General features: G+C 43.5%; 1 protein-coding gene across 4 annotated transcripts in view; it reads right to left on the reverse strand.

Moving 5' to 3' along the window:
* Window positions 1-1480: 1480 nt before the first annotated feature.
* Window positions 1481-17473, reverse strand: part of ncanb (neurocan b) — a 217655-nt gene continuing 201662 nt past the window's right edge. For all 4 annotated transcript variants that reach the window (XM_037768872.1, XM_037768870.1, XM_037768871.1 and 1 more), the window contains 2 exons: window positions 8518-8700; window positions 1481-4354 (listed from right to left, as the gene is read on the reverse strand). In XM_037768872.1, coding sequence (XP_037624800.1) covers window positions 4227-4354; window positions 8518-8700 — 311 coding nt within the window. In that variant the 3' untranslated portion in view covers window positions 1481-4226. The remainder of the gene's footprint in view (window positions 4355-8517; window positions 8701-17473) is intronic.

A 17473-nucleotide genomic window follows, 5' to 3' on the forward strand; every position in this document is an offset into this window, starting at 1 on the left:
CAAAAACTGGCCAGTCCCAGAGGACGGGCCAAAAGCAAGCTGTCCACTTACATACACAACACGCACACAAACACTCACACTTGCTTAGTGAAAGAAGTCAGACTTCTCAAACTTCAACGATTTATGTTAAACTTCAAGGTTCAACATAAATCTGTGGTGTTTTTGTGGTGGGCCTAAAAATCTCTGCAGAGGTGAAGAAGACAAGACGGCAGATTAAACAGTTCGACGGATTATTTTTTTTCTAACCTTAACATAGATAATTTGTTAATATGTAATTTAACTTACTCTTACACTGTGACAAGAGTGTGTGGAAGCAAAGTTGTTAAATGTTACTCGTCTAGCGGCTGGCTGGTAGCTTGCTAATTCCACCGTGCTTTCATGTTACACTGCTTAACGTACAGAAAATGAGCTCAAAAAAGTTGTCACTCTCACATCAATGTGCTTTCCTACGCTGTGACCAGAGAGTGTGGATGAAGCATTAAGTTGTTAAATATTATTCATTTGGCGGCTGGCTACTTGCTAATTCCACCATGCTTTCATGCTACACTGGTTACAGAAAATGAGCCGAACAGTTGGCTGTTGGCCCGCGGTAGAGCTGGGTCTGAACAGTCCGTCTGTCCAGCCGCCGCCAGGAGACTACGGACAAAGAGTATAGAAGCAAAGAGACGAAACTCCAGTGTTTTTTCGACAACAGCCGCTGCAACCATTTTGGACTGAAAACGCTTATTATATTTATGATATTTTATTGTTCAACACAGGTAATTTCAGTAAAGACATTAAATATGACAATAGTATATAAATAATTCAGTTTTCCTTTTGTACGGCTCTTTACAGGTGGACGTTTTACTGGCGTCCGGTAGTCGCTTTCAGTCCAAAATGGCAGAAGCGTAGCTTTGCTGCTGGGCGCTGACGTTGCAATGGAATTGACTTTCACTTCTTAGCAATATACTGTACATTCTTTGATTCGGAGCTGCCGACCGCTCTCTTACCGGCAAACTAGTCTGCTAGTGGCGGGGAGTGATGCGGAGGGACGCGGGGAGCACTAGCTGGCTAATTATTGTCTCATTTATTCAGTGGTAGCAAACGTGCCAATAGGCTACTAGTTCACCTAACAGGAAAAAATATGTTTTTTTATCCAATGAAATGACACATAAATGATACGCTTCTTGTGATTGGGTCGAATGGTGTTCACATTAGAAACGAACCGCCCCAGAGTTCACTTGACAGGGGTCCCAGACCAAGCCCTTCGAGGCGGACCAGAATGCGGTTGTTTGGTCCACACCAGAGTTTGAGTCCGACGTCCACACCAACCCAAACGAACTGCACCGAGGGTGTACAACACGCTACAGCGTTCTATTCAACCGGACTAAACAAGGCTGGTGTGAACGCGCCCCTCAATTAATTAAATTTTGTCTAATCACATCCCGTCATGCTCTCTGTTCTACGGCCCAAATGAAGTTCCTCGCTTCATCATTTTTTAGAAAGTTTTCAACTCCTGTCACACAGCTGAACACAGCTGTAATTACACTGTCTCTGGACATCGACTGATCTGTACTACTGTGTGAGGGGCTTCTGTCTGCCCTTTCATTCAACCACCCGTGCTCAATCCATTTTCCCAGACAGATAGAAAAAAGAGGCCCGTTGCAGCCTGACATCTAAGATACGACAGCGGTTTGACGGCTGTCACAGTTCTCTGGGTCTCCTGTCCGTCACCCTAAACCTTCCACTGGCTGTCCGTCAACCTAACCCCTCCCTTGTCATCACAGCTCTGCTGTTCTGCAGATAATGCAACTTGTTAATTAGGCATGCAGTAGATTAATTAAACTGATACAGAGGTGTAGGTTCACTTTTCTCCTCCGTGCGGAGGTGTTGTCATTGCCAAGGTGAGAAGAGACAAACAAAGGCAGAGAATTAATGTGCACAGGATGGATTTTCCTACCTCAGGTGACTTTTTATAACCTGTTTCGTGCTTTAGTGTTCTTTTTATGAGATAGGCTGCTGGAAAACAGAGCTGGTTAAACTGAATTTAGGTCCTCCAATATGTTTCTATTGTAAAAAGACAGTGACGGTGAAAAGAATGACGAGCGAGGAAGATAAATGAAAAGTGAGAGTGAAAGCCAGAACAAGAGGGAGAAACATAAAGGATAAAAATGCTGGAGTCAGTGTTTGGGACATAATCCCAGAAGCTCCAACCTCAAGTGCTGGCTTTAAAAAAACACCATTTTAACCTGGCAGTAAAAGGGAAGGGAAAGGGAGCAAATCGCTTGTTCTATCCGTCTCAATCCCCTCTTTAAAGCAGGACGCGCGGCGGCAGCAGCAGCGAGCACAGGTGTGAGCAGCTGAGGGACTCGGTCTGCCCCAGAAATGGGAAGCCTTAATCTCTGCTGACCCTCTCGATCATCGTCCTCTGGGACCTCAGCCACTGTCAACATCCTCAATCATAAACACACACACACACATACTGTACATACACGAGAGCTCAACGTATCCCAATGTGCCTCATATTCATATTTTCATACCCCGTGTACACAGCTTTGATTCATGATCCAACAGCCATCAACATTAGTCTCTGCTAGTTTTCATGCCTGTTCCCCAACTCATCCTGGTTTACAGAGCTGGTTCTATCCACACACATTTAACAAAACACCAATGCTGCTGTTTTCTTCAAGAATCTTACTTTTACTCTTTATACTAATACAGGGATTCTGTCCTGCTTCCTAGAAAAATTTTAACACGATTGAAAATGCACTAAAAGCAGGCAAAGATCTCACCCCGATTGCAGAATCAGTTTTGTTTTAGAGGGGACATATCATGCTCTTTTTAGGTTCATACGAGTTTTCTGAACTAGGCAGCCCACAAAAACTGACTGGGTTGTCTTATTTCACAGTTTGTGGGTTGGTAGGTACTCCAGATATCCAAATGTATGAGCGCAAGCACTGAAAAAGAGAGTTTTTCATGATATGTCCCCTTTAAGAAAAGGTTTTGAAAGGCTGAATATAAAATTTAAGAGTTGTTTTTGTAATGACATATTTCTTTGTGTATCCAAACTCTGCTCATGGACTTTGACATATGAGGGCGCTGCTGGATAGATAACGTGCTCCGTCTCTCTCCGGCTGACGGAATAATTTCTCCTCATCAGACCGAAGACGCAAAACTGTTGATGAGTGAGAGGAACTTCGCCCTGCTGCATCACCTTCATTAATTCACAGCAGACATTCTCACAGCGACACACAGACTAGAAGAAAAGGCAAAGCAGATGTGGGATTGCTGAGGTGAGTTGAGACAAACTGACATCAAAGGATGCCGATTAACCCTTGAAAAAGACGGGGATGGATGTCTGACACAACGCGAGCTGTTTGAGATCGTTCGACACTTCTGAAAAGTGACTGATGTGTGACGTGATGTGATGAAACTGAATTGAGATGCGTTTTCCATTTTCCTCTGGGGGTTTAAGCATCTGATCTAAAGTAACTGTCTCACACTGACAAGAAGATACAACGCTAACAATCAAATAATTCAATTACAACTGCCTCTGATTCAAAGAAAATCAATTAAATCTGTTTCAGAATAAGTCGCTTTAAGTCAAGTACAATGTCTTCCAAAGAGCAAACCAAAAGCAGCAGAGTCAAGAAATAAACACTGTAAAAAATAATGTGTGTTCAACAGACAAAAAAGGCTCAAGTCAACAACACGGACGTCTTCCTTGACTCGTCTGATTTTGATACGACATTTTCAGTGATGTCGTCCCTATTTATAGTTTGTACTAAACCACTTCTCTCCGAAGAATGTTCGGCGTGGATCTCAAAGGTATTTTTTTCTTTTTTTTTCAAAAACAGGTCAGCGTAGCCCCATGTTTCAGGTCATCGTTGAGCTCGGAGGGAGAGTAACTGGGTCGAGTTAGAGGATAGCTGGGAGACAGACAAGTTAGGACGAGAAAGGAAAACAGAGAAAGTAAAAAGAGTACAAAGGGATTTGTTATTGTCCCGGTGACGCCTGGCAGCATTTCGGCAGGCCTCAGAGTTGACTATGATACAGGCTGACTCGGAGAGAGCCAGGGGGTTGAGCTAAGGGCGGGGCGGTGCGGTGCAGGGAGGGGGGCTTGGGCGGAGAGTTTTTGAGCGGTAAGGTGTGAAGTTTGGGGGAAACGGGGGCGAGAGGAAGGGGACGACAGGGAGACAGGCAAGTTGGCAGCAGAGGAGAAACGGAAAGGGGTGTTTTTTTTTGGTTCAGACGTGGGCGTGGTTGTGGTTGTCTCCCCCGTGGTGTCCTCCCTCTCTGTGGCCGTGCCTCTTATGCTTCCTGCGCTCCCTCCTGCCCTTGTGGTGGTGGCGCCGGTAGCGGTGGGCTCGTCGGGCTGGTGGGGCAAACAGAGCGAAACAGAGAGAGTGAGTTAAAAGGAAGGTACGGAAGCACTGAAAGGCAAGTGAGAATTTTTTGTGATTTAGTGTTTGTTTTTTGGGGAACTAATGAAAAAAAAGTAACTTCGAAGAATCTGCCTAAATTTATTTTTCCACCTGTTTCACAGAAAAAAACGTTTTTTTACGGACAGAGGATGTCGTATCCTGTACAGATTGTAAAGCCCCCATGAGGCGAATTTGTGCTTTGTGATTTTGTGCTATACAAATAAAATTGACTAACTTAGAAAAATGATCCTGGCAAAACATTCTTTCCACCTGTTCTTAAAGCTGCAGTGCGTAGAAATCCGGAAAACGCAAAATCCTGCATCCCCTCGAGCTGCTCTCTCCTCTCTCTCCTCTCTCCGCTCTCCCCTCTCTGTCCGAAGCCCCTCCCCCCACACGAGAACGGGCATATGCACGCGCTTCATACGTGCTCGCTACATCTGAGGAGGCTACCGCAGCGAGCTACGCATTACCTTCTAACGACATCAACAGTTTGGACTGTCTTTTTGAAAGTCTGTCTTTCTTTTTTTGGGTTGTTTTGAGGTGTAGGCAGTTGCTGCCAATGCTGGAATAGCAAGCTTTCCAGTAGGTTGTTCCGCCATTGACCGAGGCTTTCACTATCTGCAGAGACCAGACGTGAACGCGCATCTCCTTTTGTGGAACAGCCAATAGGAACGCTCTCTCTGAAATGCCCTGTGATTGGTCAAAGTCTGCCGTCACGGGCAAGATTTTCTAAAGCCTGTAAACAGAGCCATGAGGAGGTGCAGAGGTGTAGTTTTCTCTCAGATCACTTGAATTACAATATGCTGAAAGGTTATTATGGAATTTTTGCCAAATTATGCCAAAATATTGTTGCCTACTGCCACTTTAAGTCATAAACACAAGAGAGAGAAAATAATTTAGATCAGACTTGGAAAAAATGGATCACCAGAACAAAGAAAGTCACGCTTGCCTTTCAGGGCTTCCGTATAAATGAGCAGGCGATTTATTAAAGAGTCAGAAAGAGTGGAAAACTGATGTAAGAGGGAGATGAATCACTGACAAGCATCAGAAGCATTCAGACGGATAGTCGGAGGGAGGTGAAAACAGGTGAGAGACGAGGGAAAAAGATCAAAAAGCAGGAAGGTCAAAACCACGTTCTCTGTAGAAGGTTTAGCTTGTTTCCACCACACTGAGGGAATCTGTTTTATCTCACATTTAGTCGACCGGGCGCCTTTAGCGAGAGCACACTGAGCTAGCCACCCACTCACAGCCTCAGTATATACGCTCGTTCCTGGGGTGTACTGCCAAATTAGGTTGCTCTGTCCCTCTCTGGATTTTTTGCCAACGAAGGCATGTCATCTGCAATGAGTGATAATGACACTATAACTCTGGGCCATAAAAACAACTCTGTCCAAAGATTAAAGAGTCGAAAGGAAAATCATTTTTATCACTTTCAACAGAAGCTACATTATTTCAGTATTTCATCATTACTGTCACATTGTGAGCTGAGTGAAATGGAATACAAGGCACAGTTTGTTGAATATTTATATATATATCAACCCTTTATATCGCCTCTGAAGAAGCAAGAAATTATGCTGAAAAGTTCAGACATTTATTCTGTCGTAGTCGGAGTGAGTCCTTTAAAATCAGTGTAGGAAAAATAAAGTTTATTTTAAGGCTCAAAGGAGATAAGGCGTGGGAAAGTTGCATAATAACGGATGGTTATTATAGATTTTAGATGCTTAACTGGGTTAAAATAAGGTGGCTTCAAAAATGAATGAATGAATGAATGAATGAAAAACTGCGATGTCATTATTTCCAATAGCGTCCCGCTGCAGAGCTCCAGGCTCAGGCACCTCTGGCGCTGGGACCCAACTCCATCACCAGGACCCATAGTGGAAAATCACGTGTGTTATCATGCATGTTAAGGTGGGAAATCATGTGTGTTATCACCTGTTAAGGTTGAAAATCACGTGTGTTATCACGCGTGTTGAGTTGGAAAAATCATATGTGTTGAGGTAGAAAACCATGTGTGTTATCACGCGTGTTGAGGTGGAAAATCATATATGTTATTATATGTGTTAAAGGGACTATTTGTAACTTTCAGAAATGCTTGTTAACAGCGACACCTGTGGCCTTGAAGTCAACGAAAGTCAGCGTCAAGCTCGCGCTTGCTCGCTCTACATAGACATGGACGAGCATCGCTCAAAACAGTGAGGCGACACACGTCAGCTAAAAGCACAATATCACTCTATATTTCAGCTGCTTGGCAGTAATGTTAGCTGACCAGACGAAGGTCTCTCCATGAATCACTGCTGATCCTAGTGTTGGCTTTTCCTGCCTCAGCGCAGGCTCGGGCAGCGGGGCTCCTCAACGAGCTATGTTATCGCCTCCCGACCGCAGCCGGCAGCCGCAGGGAGACACCGGCACCCGGTCGGTAACGAGACGACAACGTAACACGTGGAGGAGCCCCTTCAATTCACAAGACACGGAAAACCTCTGTTGGTCTGGAGGAGCTGCAGCATTTATTTCTGCACAAACGTCCACTCTACATTCACTAGATAATCTCAGAGCTAAACTAACTCTTCTGCAGTGTGGAGTGAGCGCGCGTTCACGTCTAGTAGAGGTGGAGCGAGTACGCGAGCACGCGCGCTCTGTCTGAGTGAAGGTAAGCAGGCAGCGGAGACGAGGCTCCGGCCACAAGCGAGCGCGCATATGCGAACGCGCATGTGTGGCGACCCGCTACATTTATACGATTAAAAAGTTACAAACAGTCCCTTTAAGGTGGAAAATCAGGTGTGTTGATGTGGAAAATCACGTGTTTATCGCGTGTGTTAAGTTGGAAAATCATGTGTTATCACCTGTTAAGGTCGAAAATAATGTGTTAGATCACACGTGTTAAGGTGGAAAATCAAGTATGGTATCACGTGTGTTAAGGTCGAAAATGATGTGTGTTAAAGTAGCCTACTGAGCGTATATTTAATACATTGTATCACGTCCATTGTATCACTCCATGTCACACGACACCCACCAATAATACACAATAAAACCTTAATATTTCGATATAACTGCATCTTATAAAGTTAGCTAACGTAGCATTAAGCAGCAAATACTGTAACGTGTAGCCTACTAGCCTTATAGAGTGTAATGTGAGTGTTCAATATGTGGTGGTTGGATCACTCTTATTCAGGAGAAACAGCCGAATGGAGACGGATAACTTTCTCAAGCAGCACTTTACTGTTCCTCACACTTCATCAGCTTCACAACAACAACACTTCCTTGTTCCAAACTCACATGTGACTGAATTAACCAATCAGTAGCTAGGAGGACTTAGACTGAGGTAAATGTTGATAAAACCACAGAGGTAGATTAACCTCACTTCTGAACTTTACATGATTATTTTGGTAGTATTGTTTACCGTGGCTGTGTGGCTTATTCAAACTAATGAACAAATGCTAAAGTATCCTGATGATCGACTCTGGCGAAGAAAATTTCAGACGTCACTTCCTTCTCCAAGCTCAGAGTCGGAGAGGGTCTGACGGCGGAGGTGCGCCCGAGCCTGGAGCTCTGCAACCAGACCCGTCTCATAATTTCACTCCATCCTCCATAAAAACCTCTATGAGGATGAATATGAGAACATGTGCTGCACTTTCAAGTGTTTTATTCTTTATGCACAAAAGCTCATGCATGATAGAGAGTATAAAGGTCGGATTTCACTTTGGTTGAACGTTTTTTATGCACATCCTTTGTATCTAATAAACGGTCAACCAGTTGCAAAAGAGTTGTTTTGAACAGTCTGAAAAAAAAAAACCTCTACCTCAAGCATAAAGCACTTCAAAGGAGACCCTACCACTTCTAAGTAAGCCCAGGGGATTTCATTTAGTGTGCAACCACAGTAATCTTTTCGCTCGCAATTATTATTAATGAGCAGGGATGGAGAGGCTGAATGTGCGCGGTGACAGCAGCTCCCGGGGGGCAGTTACTGTAGGAGGTTTCGTCTTACGCACCTACGGTGGTTGTGCGTGCTAAAAATAAGAACATGTAAATGTGAAAATGACCTAACAAATGGAAATACTGCTTTAAGTCTTGTTGTCTGCCGTCCCGCTGTGTGAAAATCCTGTCGTGTAAAACTTACATTTTATGCAGATGATTTTAGGTCGGTCCCACTTGCCGTTGGCACGACACTTAGCAGTGGGCACGTGGCGCTGCAGGAAGCCGTCGGCGCACTGGTAGCGTGCCACAGAGTGGATGTCATAGTGGGAACGCTTACGACCAATCAGGAAGGCATTATCCACAGTGGGTGGGGCTCCGCAAAGCACTGCAGGGGAGAGGAAAGAGACGGAACAACACAGAATATTAATCAGTCCACTTCTGTTTTATATCCTCTTGTGTGATGAATATATACCTAATAATAATGGCTTTTACCTGGGTTCACCTTTATCGGTGATATCGTGATTAAAACAGTTACATGTCCTGAAGGAATACACATCCACTGCTCTTAGAAAACCACCCACAGCACAAACATCAAAATGTGGATTTAGTGTCCTCAGGACAGCGTGTCTGAGAGTGAGTGGGCGGCTGTCAAAGTAACACAGCGTTTCAGAAAGAGGAGAGTCAGAAAAATGTTTTCACAAGCTGAGATGGAGAGAGGATTGACACTCTGGTCAGAGACTGACAGGATGGACAAGCCTCAGGGATGCACTCAAACAACTTCACAGATATTCTAACTCTGCTGTCAGAGGGTGCCAGTCTCTCCAGCGGAGGCAGCAGGTGAATGTGCTGGAACTTCAAACACAATGTGCACCAAAATCATGGGAAAGTTTTTAGTCACCACGTTGAATTGCCATTTCATCCATGATAATCTTTGATTTAAAATGAGATATAGCTGTTATTAGTCATTTCTTTTAGACATATCAGGCAGCAGAGCACGACTGCTAAACCTTTTATCAAATAGTCAGAGGTGGAAGAAGCTCTAAAGGCCCTGACACACCAAGCCCGCCGTCGGTGAGTGACAGTTTATCAAGGCTCCTGCAGGGCCGTTAATTCATTACGCCATTGGATTAAAGTTCCCGTGTCTATTATTTGTCAGTCCCTTTTTATCAAACTTTATTTGGGGGGAAGAACAATTAGGAACAAAGCAATTAGCAGCAACAAGATTAGGCTTTGTGTATGAGATACTGTATATCATCACCAAGTATTCACATTGATTATCACACTCAACTATCCACTAAATGTGTATCATCTGGGTTTTAATAGTTATGACAACATGTTCTCACTCCCAACTAGTCAAATGCCCTACATGTCAGTGGCCCTACGCTTCAAACTATGACGCTCTAGGTGCCCCTCTAGCATCAGTTTTGGACGTGTCAGGGACGGCGTGTCAGTTTCCACTCGTAACATACATACAGTCTCAATTCAAAATAAACTTCCTAGGTTTATTTGCGTAACGAAAAGATTGTGATTTTGGTTAAAATAAGAATGTTTGTTATGTAAAAAAAAAAAAGTAGATTTGTAACATAACCTGTGTTACTTAAGTACGTGAGTTACGTAACAAAACTACGGTGAAATAAGTCAACGCTGACTTTGGTTTAACACGAACAGCGGCCTCTTGTGTGATAGTCCTGTGTTTATTTGACACATCCAACCTCCCCTCCAGCCCTTCACGGACTTTCTCGCTCTTTATATACGTCAGTTGCTCTGAGAGTCTAATAATGATGCGGATGCGTTTACATTGGAGTTGGTTGAAAGCCCGGTGTGTCCCATATAGATGCTAAAGGATGCCTCGGATGCTGAGGGGCACTGTCCAAGCGTCAGTATTTGACGGGTTTGGAGTGTAAACGGGTCGGTTATGACGTCCAGAAACAATTCACATACTTTTTAAGTCCCAGCTTGAACTCCTTTCAGAGAGAAAACTAAGAGCTGGCTAATAGTCTGATGGGTTAAAGGTTGTGGAAATTAGTTTGAGGCGGAAAAACTTCCAATTTGCCAACAACGGTAACTACCATTGATTCCACCCTTGAATGTGATTTACACACTTCAGTGCTAAAATCGGTCACGAGAGGACTTAATCAGCAATCACAAAATGTTTACAAACCCTCTTAATTCCCTTGTCCTTGTCCTAATACCTCTTAAATTCTTAATATGGGAAAGCAATGTCATTAACTCTGATGAAAGGTTTAATGCCACATTTACAGTTTAATGTGTTGTGGAAGGAATGGGGCAAAAAGCACTTTCCTCCTCACTTGAGACGATCACACACTCAACACAAATGGAAGGCTAAAAGGTAGTTTTCCATTAGCCCTCACCTATGTACACTGTTGAATGATTTCTTGCAGCGGGGGCAAGCGAAGCCACAATGTATTGAAGTAGGGATAAAAGAAAATGTCACTAAACTCAGAAAAAGCAAATGGAGCTGTGATTTTATGGGCGACGCTTTAAGTCAGAAAAGGTCTTTTGTAGAATAAAGCCTGAAGGACGTACGGGGCTGCCATCGAGAGAGGAACTGGGTTTCTTTAAAAAAAAAAAAACTGTGAAAAATGTACTTTTCAAAATACTCCAACGCTGCTTCTCAATCTTTTAAGCTGTGACTTAAACCGTTGAGATACAAGTGAGGATTTTTGGTAAACCACTTTTTGTTTAAGACTAAACAGTCAGCCACTCCTGGCATCTCTGTATGTGTCTGATAGCAGATGAGTCACACACACTGTCAGACAATATTTTTGTTTACATGATTAGATTGGCTTATAATATCTACACTCTCTCCTGCTGTGGGTTGCTTTCTGTGTACAGGCAGATTTTGAAAAGGCAGACTAAGTTCCCGATACTCTCACACACGTACACATAAAAATGTTCCAAATGTTCCAGCTTAAGACAGATTCACACTGAAGTTGTTGTGGTTTTCACCCTACATGGCGGCCCGGCGACAGGAGGTCTAAAAGATCTTTCACCAGGAGGAATCCCCGATGAGGTCCCCAAACTACGTTTTGTCACCAAAACACACATGAGACACGGTAAATGACAAAATACCATGCACGAGATAGGATTTTTCGCTCAAGCAATCTGCGAAACTTTCCTTGTAGTCAATGCTTGTTGATCATGCTTAATCACAAAATAGCCTGCTCCCCCACTTCTTTAGTATTTACAGCCTGTGTCCTCAAGGTGCAACAATAACTTTAGTCCGTGTTGCAAATGCAACACATACAGTAAAGTTCCTATTGTTACAGTCAACCAGTATCTTGCGCTCTCATTGGCTGTAGCTCGTGGCCAGAGTCCCCGACAAGTCCAGATATTTAGAATGCTAGATATCTTGGATGCGTCTGCGATGCATCGGCGAGCTTCCGTCTTTGAACAGTTCACACATAGCACTCAAGCGCTGATTTGCGAGCGTCGAGCCAATGACGATTTGCGAGCGCAGATTTCCGTCTGATCTGGGGCTTTTTTCTGGGAGCTCCAAAAACTGTCGGCGAGTGGAAAATCAGGGCTAAAGTTGTGTAGTGTGAACTAGGTATTAGAAAGCAGGAAGCCAAAAATGACGCTCATTTAAAGTGTCTGGTTCATAACTTGGAAGAAAATCAAGTAATAAACTGGAATGACTTTGACCTTTGACCTCCAAATCTAATAAGTTCATCCTTGAGTCCAAGTGGACACTTGTGCCAAATTTGAAGAAATTCCCTCCAGGCTTTTCTGAGATTTCACAAGAATGGACCGTACGTACAGCTGTATGCACGTACGTACGGACGGACAACCCGAAAACGTAATGCCTCCGGCCACAGCTGTTGCCAGCACGGAGGCATAAAAAGATAAAAAAATGAAGAAGGGTGGCTGAAGGAAGACTGAAGATGGAGAGAAATGTAGAATAAAGAATTGTGCACTAAGCTTACAGATGGCGTAGGTGTTATACAGCTTTAGTTTAGCCGACATTAGAAGCTATAGGAGGAAGGTACTCCTGCATGCAGGTGGGTGCTTTAGCTGTATCCTTGAACGCAGCATGTTTCTAGAGGTATTTTCTGTCGCTGTGTGCTTCTGTCTGTGTTGCAGGGGGTAGTCAGTGTGTGTTAGCGGCATGGGGAGAGCTGCAAACAGTTAGATGCTGGTTCCTCTCAGCACTCCTCCGTGGCCTCAAAGCATCCGCACACCTACTGGCAATCCTGTTAGGATGAATCAGAGAGACATCAAAGCGTGTGTGCATTGGTACTGAAACACTACTGGAGCGAGTCTCGCATGGAAACAGTAGATGTGGACGGATTCAGTCTTGTTTATTAAATAACAAACTGCAGGAGTTGTTTGTGTGGATGTTTGCTGACGGTGCCACCTACAGCCCAGACCACCTGACAGACAGGAAAGGCAGAAAATGGCGCTGTATTGGATTACTGTATACCATGCAGTACAAAAATACTGCATAGACCACAGTGTGTCTTTACCTTCTGAAGTACATCGGCAAACAAGGGATATCACGCAGCTTGTTGTAAATATAGGAATTTATTAAAGAGAAAAACAAAAAAAATATATTTAGGATTCTTCCAAACTTTATTCAAATCACAGAGCAAACTAACTCTTTTAGCTCTTTTCACATCACACATTTTGACATAACAACAAAAGCACATGTGTCACTATTAACATTATCAATGGCTCATTTTCAATTAAATACGTCACTAAGCATATGGGTCGTGATAAGCTGATGCACAGACGACGTGTACGGACGTTTTTCCGGTGAGGACAGCTTCCTACTCTCATCTAATCCTCTGCAAAAAAAAAGCGAAGTGTATTCCACAAAACTATTCCTTTGATTTTATTAGTTGCATCTGTGAAGTTAAAATGTCCTCCTATGTAAAGAATTACAATTTTGGAGACGGGAGATGTATGTGAGCCAGTGAGCAGAGTAATGTGGTGAGAGAGCAGCTCCTTGGAGGTCTCCCGGGTCGTGGACTTCTGCTGGGTCCTTGCACACGTCTCCCTGTGGAGGATGTAACTATCTGTAGCAGCGATGTCTGCAAAATGACAAGACAGGGTCCCTGTGGGGAAGTCTGTGGCTGCTCAGGTGGGGTTGGTGAAGAGGATCTTTATCTCCTCCTTCCTCCTTCATTTCCTTCCTGTCTGTGACAGATTCATCCTCAGCACTAAACACAACTAAACATAAGGATTATTAATACATTGAAAATATACAGTATATAACATGTCTGCCTCAATTAAACACAAGGGGAGTGCGTATACTTTTTCAGCACAAACACACATATAGCATCCTTCCCCTGTGGCGTCCTCACACACCAGTGAACCTTTCCTCCCCCCAAGTCCCTTCTGAACTAAAATGTCAATTGCTTGAGGGGATTGTGCACTACACTAGCTAAAACAGACATATAACTGCAAACATGCACTGTAGCTAGTTGGGTAATTCATATAGAAATACAAATTTTCCTCCTTACTTTCAAAATACATTTCCCCAACAATGATTACATTACACACCATTGGACACATCAACTGCTAAAGGCAGTGAGTGACGACAGCCTATCATCTCCCAAAGCACTCTGAGAGCGCGCTGGGTATGTCATGCAAAATTAGATTTTCTGTCTCTGTACATAATAACCCATCAGAATAATGGAACAATTTCATAATACTTACATGTCCTGTTGTGGGTAAATTCCCTCTTGTCCTCGCTGGAAGAGCTCCGAGGCAGAAGAGTGCGTGACTCTCTTGTTGCTTGAATCCAAATGTACTGTACGTGTAAAGCTTCATCTGTGCTACTGTTTTCCATTAAATCTATTTTTTTTCGTTATACAATGTTGATCCGGAATGATGAAACGATGATGAAAATATGGCCTATAGACCTCACGAGATGTTTTAATGAGCTGAAAGATATTTGTACAACAGAAGAGGAAACCACAGCAACACAGTTTATGCAGATATTTAGATGGCTAGATATCTCAAGGTAAAGATTTTTGTAGGAAATCAGAGGCAGCGGGTTTAACACGGTTCAATATATGTGTGATTAATGATTAGAGGCTTGTGCGAGTGGGTTGTACAAATAATATGTGTGATGAGTTTGGCTCTCTTTCCCCGAGATCTGATCACGTCTCATCAGATGGCGGTCTCACCTCTTTTACGTTATATGACAAAAAATATCGTCACCATCTGCATGACACATCGCCCTGACTGGCCCCCTGGGCGACTGATTGAGGTGTCCGATAGGCTCACATGGTGTCGTTATCGCCGAATCCATCCCAGGGTGAGCAGACAAAAACGGATCACATGAGGTGCGAGCGTTTGAAATCGGGGTGGAGAATACTCAGCACGGAGCTGACGAACTCCACTGATAAGACAAGACATTACATGGGGGTTACTTAGAGTGGGAGAAGAGGCTGACGGGGGAGGCGGCGGGGGAGATGAAAAGACGCTGGTGATTGTAACCGACTGATTAAGGTCAGAGGTGGGCTGGGTGCTTGGGGACTTGTGACAGTGTGCGTCAGAGGTGGTGCAACACTTTGCTTGTGAGGGAAATACCGTTCCTTTCATAGAGGAATAGAGCCGGGTGGTTCAGGAGACGAGCTCGTCGCCTGAGGCTTTAGAAGGACTGTACGTTCTCTAGGCATGTGGCCTCTGATGACCTGAAAACCATCTATTAAAGCACAAATAACTAGTTCAAATTAACATAATGACCATCAGTAAAGCCTTTAAGGCTTTTATGTTAAGGCTCATCCAATATTCGGTGATGACAAGGGACGATTAGGGGAGCTATTTTATTAGTTCTACAAGTATAGGTCAAACTCAGCAGCCCATAGCTCAGGGGTTAAGATGAAAACCATATTGACAACCAAGAACCAAAATGTCGGAAATGTTCCCGGAAATACTTTAACCCTAAGAGACCCACCATATTTTTTCTAGTCATAAAGCAATGCTGTGATTTGGTGTCAAAAACTTTTGACATTTGGAGATTTCTGCAAGAATTGCATTTTTCGGCGATTGGATGGCGAGCACTTCTGTTCTGGAAACTGCTCAGAAACCCCCTTATTGTCAGTCTACCTAAGAAAGTCATCCATCCTCTGAATGCTCTAGGTCTCTAGTTTGTGGTTGTAAAGTTTCATGAGGCTGTGATTATCCTAGAGGTCACCACAGGTCATTTTATACAGTGAGGTCAAGTTTAAAAAAATGGTCTCACTATATGAAATGGCTACTATGGGGACTAACATCATCACACATGAATACAGTTAGGCTCAGTGGTTCCACAAGAGTCTCAGCTTTACAGTGATACACAATTTATGTAATTCAAGACTGTTTAGTAATATAACACATTTATACTGCATTCAAAAAACAGCATGTGATTATCATAAAGTGGGCATGTCAGTAAAGGGGAGACCTGTGGGTACCCATAGAACCCATTTTCATTCACATATCTTGAGGTCAAAGGTCAAGGAGACCCTTTGAAAATGGCCATGCCAGTTTTTCCTCGCCAAAATTTAGCCTAACTTTGGAGCGTTATTTAGCCTCCTTTCCAACAATCTATCATGACATGGTTGGTACCAGTGGATTCCTTCGGTTTTTTTAGTTCTAGCTATAAACCCTGAACCTACAGCAAGCCTCTGAAAGACAGTAAAGTCGGTCATCGGACCCTCAGAGGTTAAACTTACCCTGTAAAGATTGATTTTATTAGCTGACTAATACCCTCAATCTACTGTCAACATGAAGAAAGAAAGAAAGAAGTGAAGAATAACAACATATATCAAGCAACTTTGCACCTACTTACAGCAAAGTGTAAGAGAAACCTTTAAGAGCAGCTCTCAAGTAATCGCATAATTGCTGATGTGTATGCTCAGAGCAGGACTAACCAATCAGACACAAGGATTTACCCCATGGGAAGAGATCCTAAATAAAATAAATGCTGACTTTTTCTTAGTTTTTGAATGCCTGATAAATGTAATAAAAAAAATCCACTCAAATCTAATGCAAATAGTGGGATGAAACTTACACACATATTGTTTCAGCTAACATATTATACATCATAACCAATGATGTTTTGTACAGTCACTCCAAAACACTATACACTATACTGCAGTCATCTGTGATCTATGATAAATAGCTTTTCTTCAAAAGCTTGTGAGTAAAAGTGAAGGATACGTCCACACGCCTACAGCTGAAACAGAAAGCTTTTCCCATCCAAAGCTCCAGGGGAAGCTTTAGAGATACAGCCACTAGTGGCTTCCTTTGTCCCAGTATTTCTCTAAACCTTCCTGCTAAACTCCACCCAGCTACATTTAGGTCTTTCATCGGTCGTAAGTTTGACCTGTATGCAAATGTGTGGCAAAAATAAGCTCTGATGGGCTCTCAGAGGAGCATGTAGTGGCTTCACTCCAGCGCCAAGGAGGGCCAGCTGCAACAGGGGACATAAAGCGGAGGTAGCAGGCGTATATAAGGAAGTTAACCAACCAACAAGTTTGCTCACCTCGTTTTGCTGAGTTTAAGTTTCCTGAACATAAAGCAGAAAGTACGTTCTGCCCCAGGATGTGCTTCAGCTTACTAAAACAGAACATTTGGCAGAGGAAATGGAGCCGTGATATGAGGGGTACGCGGAGGACTTTTTAAAGTCGTGCTGGAGGACGATGAGAGATAGAAGGAGGAGTGCTGGTGAGCAGTAATGAGTGTGAATCTGAAGTACGTGTACTGATTGAAGAGGTTCGGTGCTAATCTCCTCCGCTGCACAGAGACGTGTATAATGTTAAGTATGACATAGCCGGGGTTCACAATCCCCCCGGAGGTTCATGTGCTGTCAGAAATAGGCTGCAACACTTGTGAGCTTGTGAGTAAAACAGTTTTAAGAACATTTTGTCATCTTTTTCTCACTTATGATTCTAATTTGTAGGATGTATAACTAAAGAACCGACAGCGCTGCGAGGTTGTTTCTCCTTTGCCCTTTTTTCTCCGTCTCACTCTGCCTCCTCCTGTCCGATTCCTCACCGTCTCACTCTTTAAATCCGATGTCTCCTCACAGCCTCTTCCTCTTTTACATCCTGCTACTCTCAGCCTGCCTCCTCGCCTCTCTGTCAATCATCTTAATCACCTGTTGAAGTTGCATCATACTCCGTGCCACTCTCTCCTCCCGTCTC

The sequence above is a fragment of the Sebastes umbrosus genome, chromosome 5 (genome assembly GCF_015220745.1).
Source record: "Sebastes umbrosus isolate fSebUmb1 chromosome 5, fSebUmb1.pri, whole genome shotgun sequence".
Classification (NCBI taxonomy): Eukaryota; Metazoa; Chordata; class Actinopteri; order Perciformes; family Sebastidae; genus Sebastes; species Sebastes umbrosus.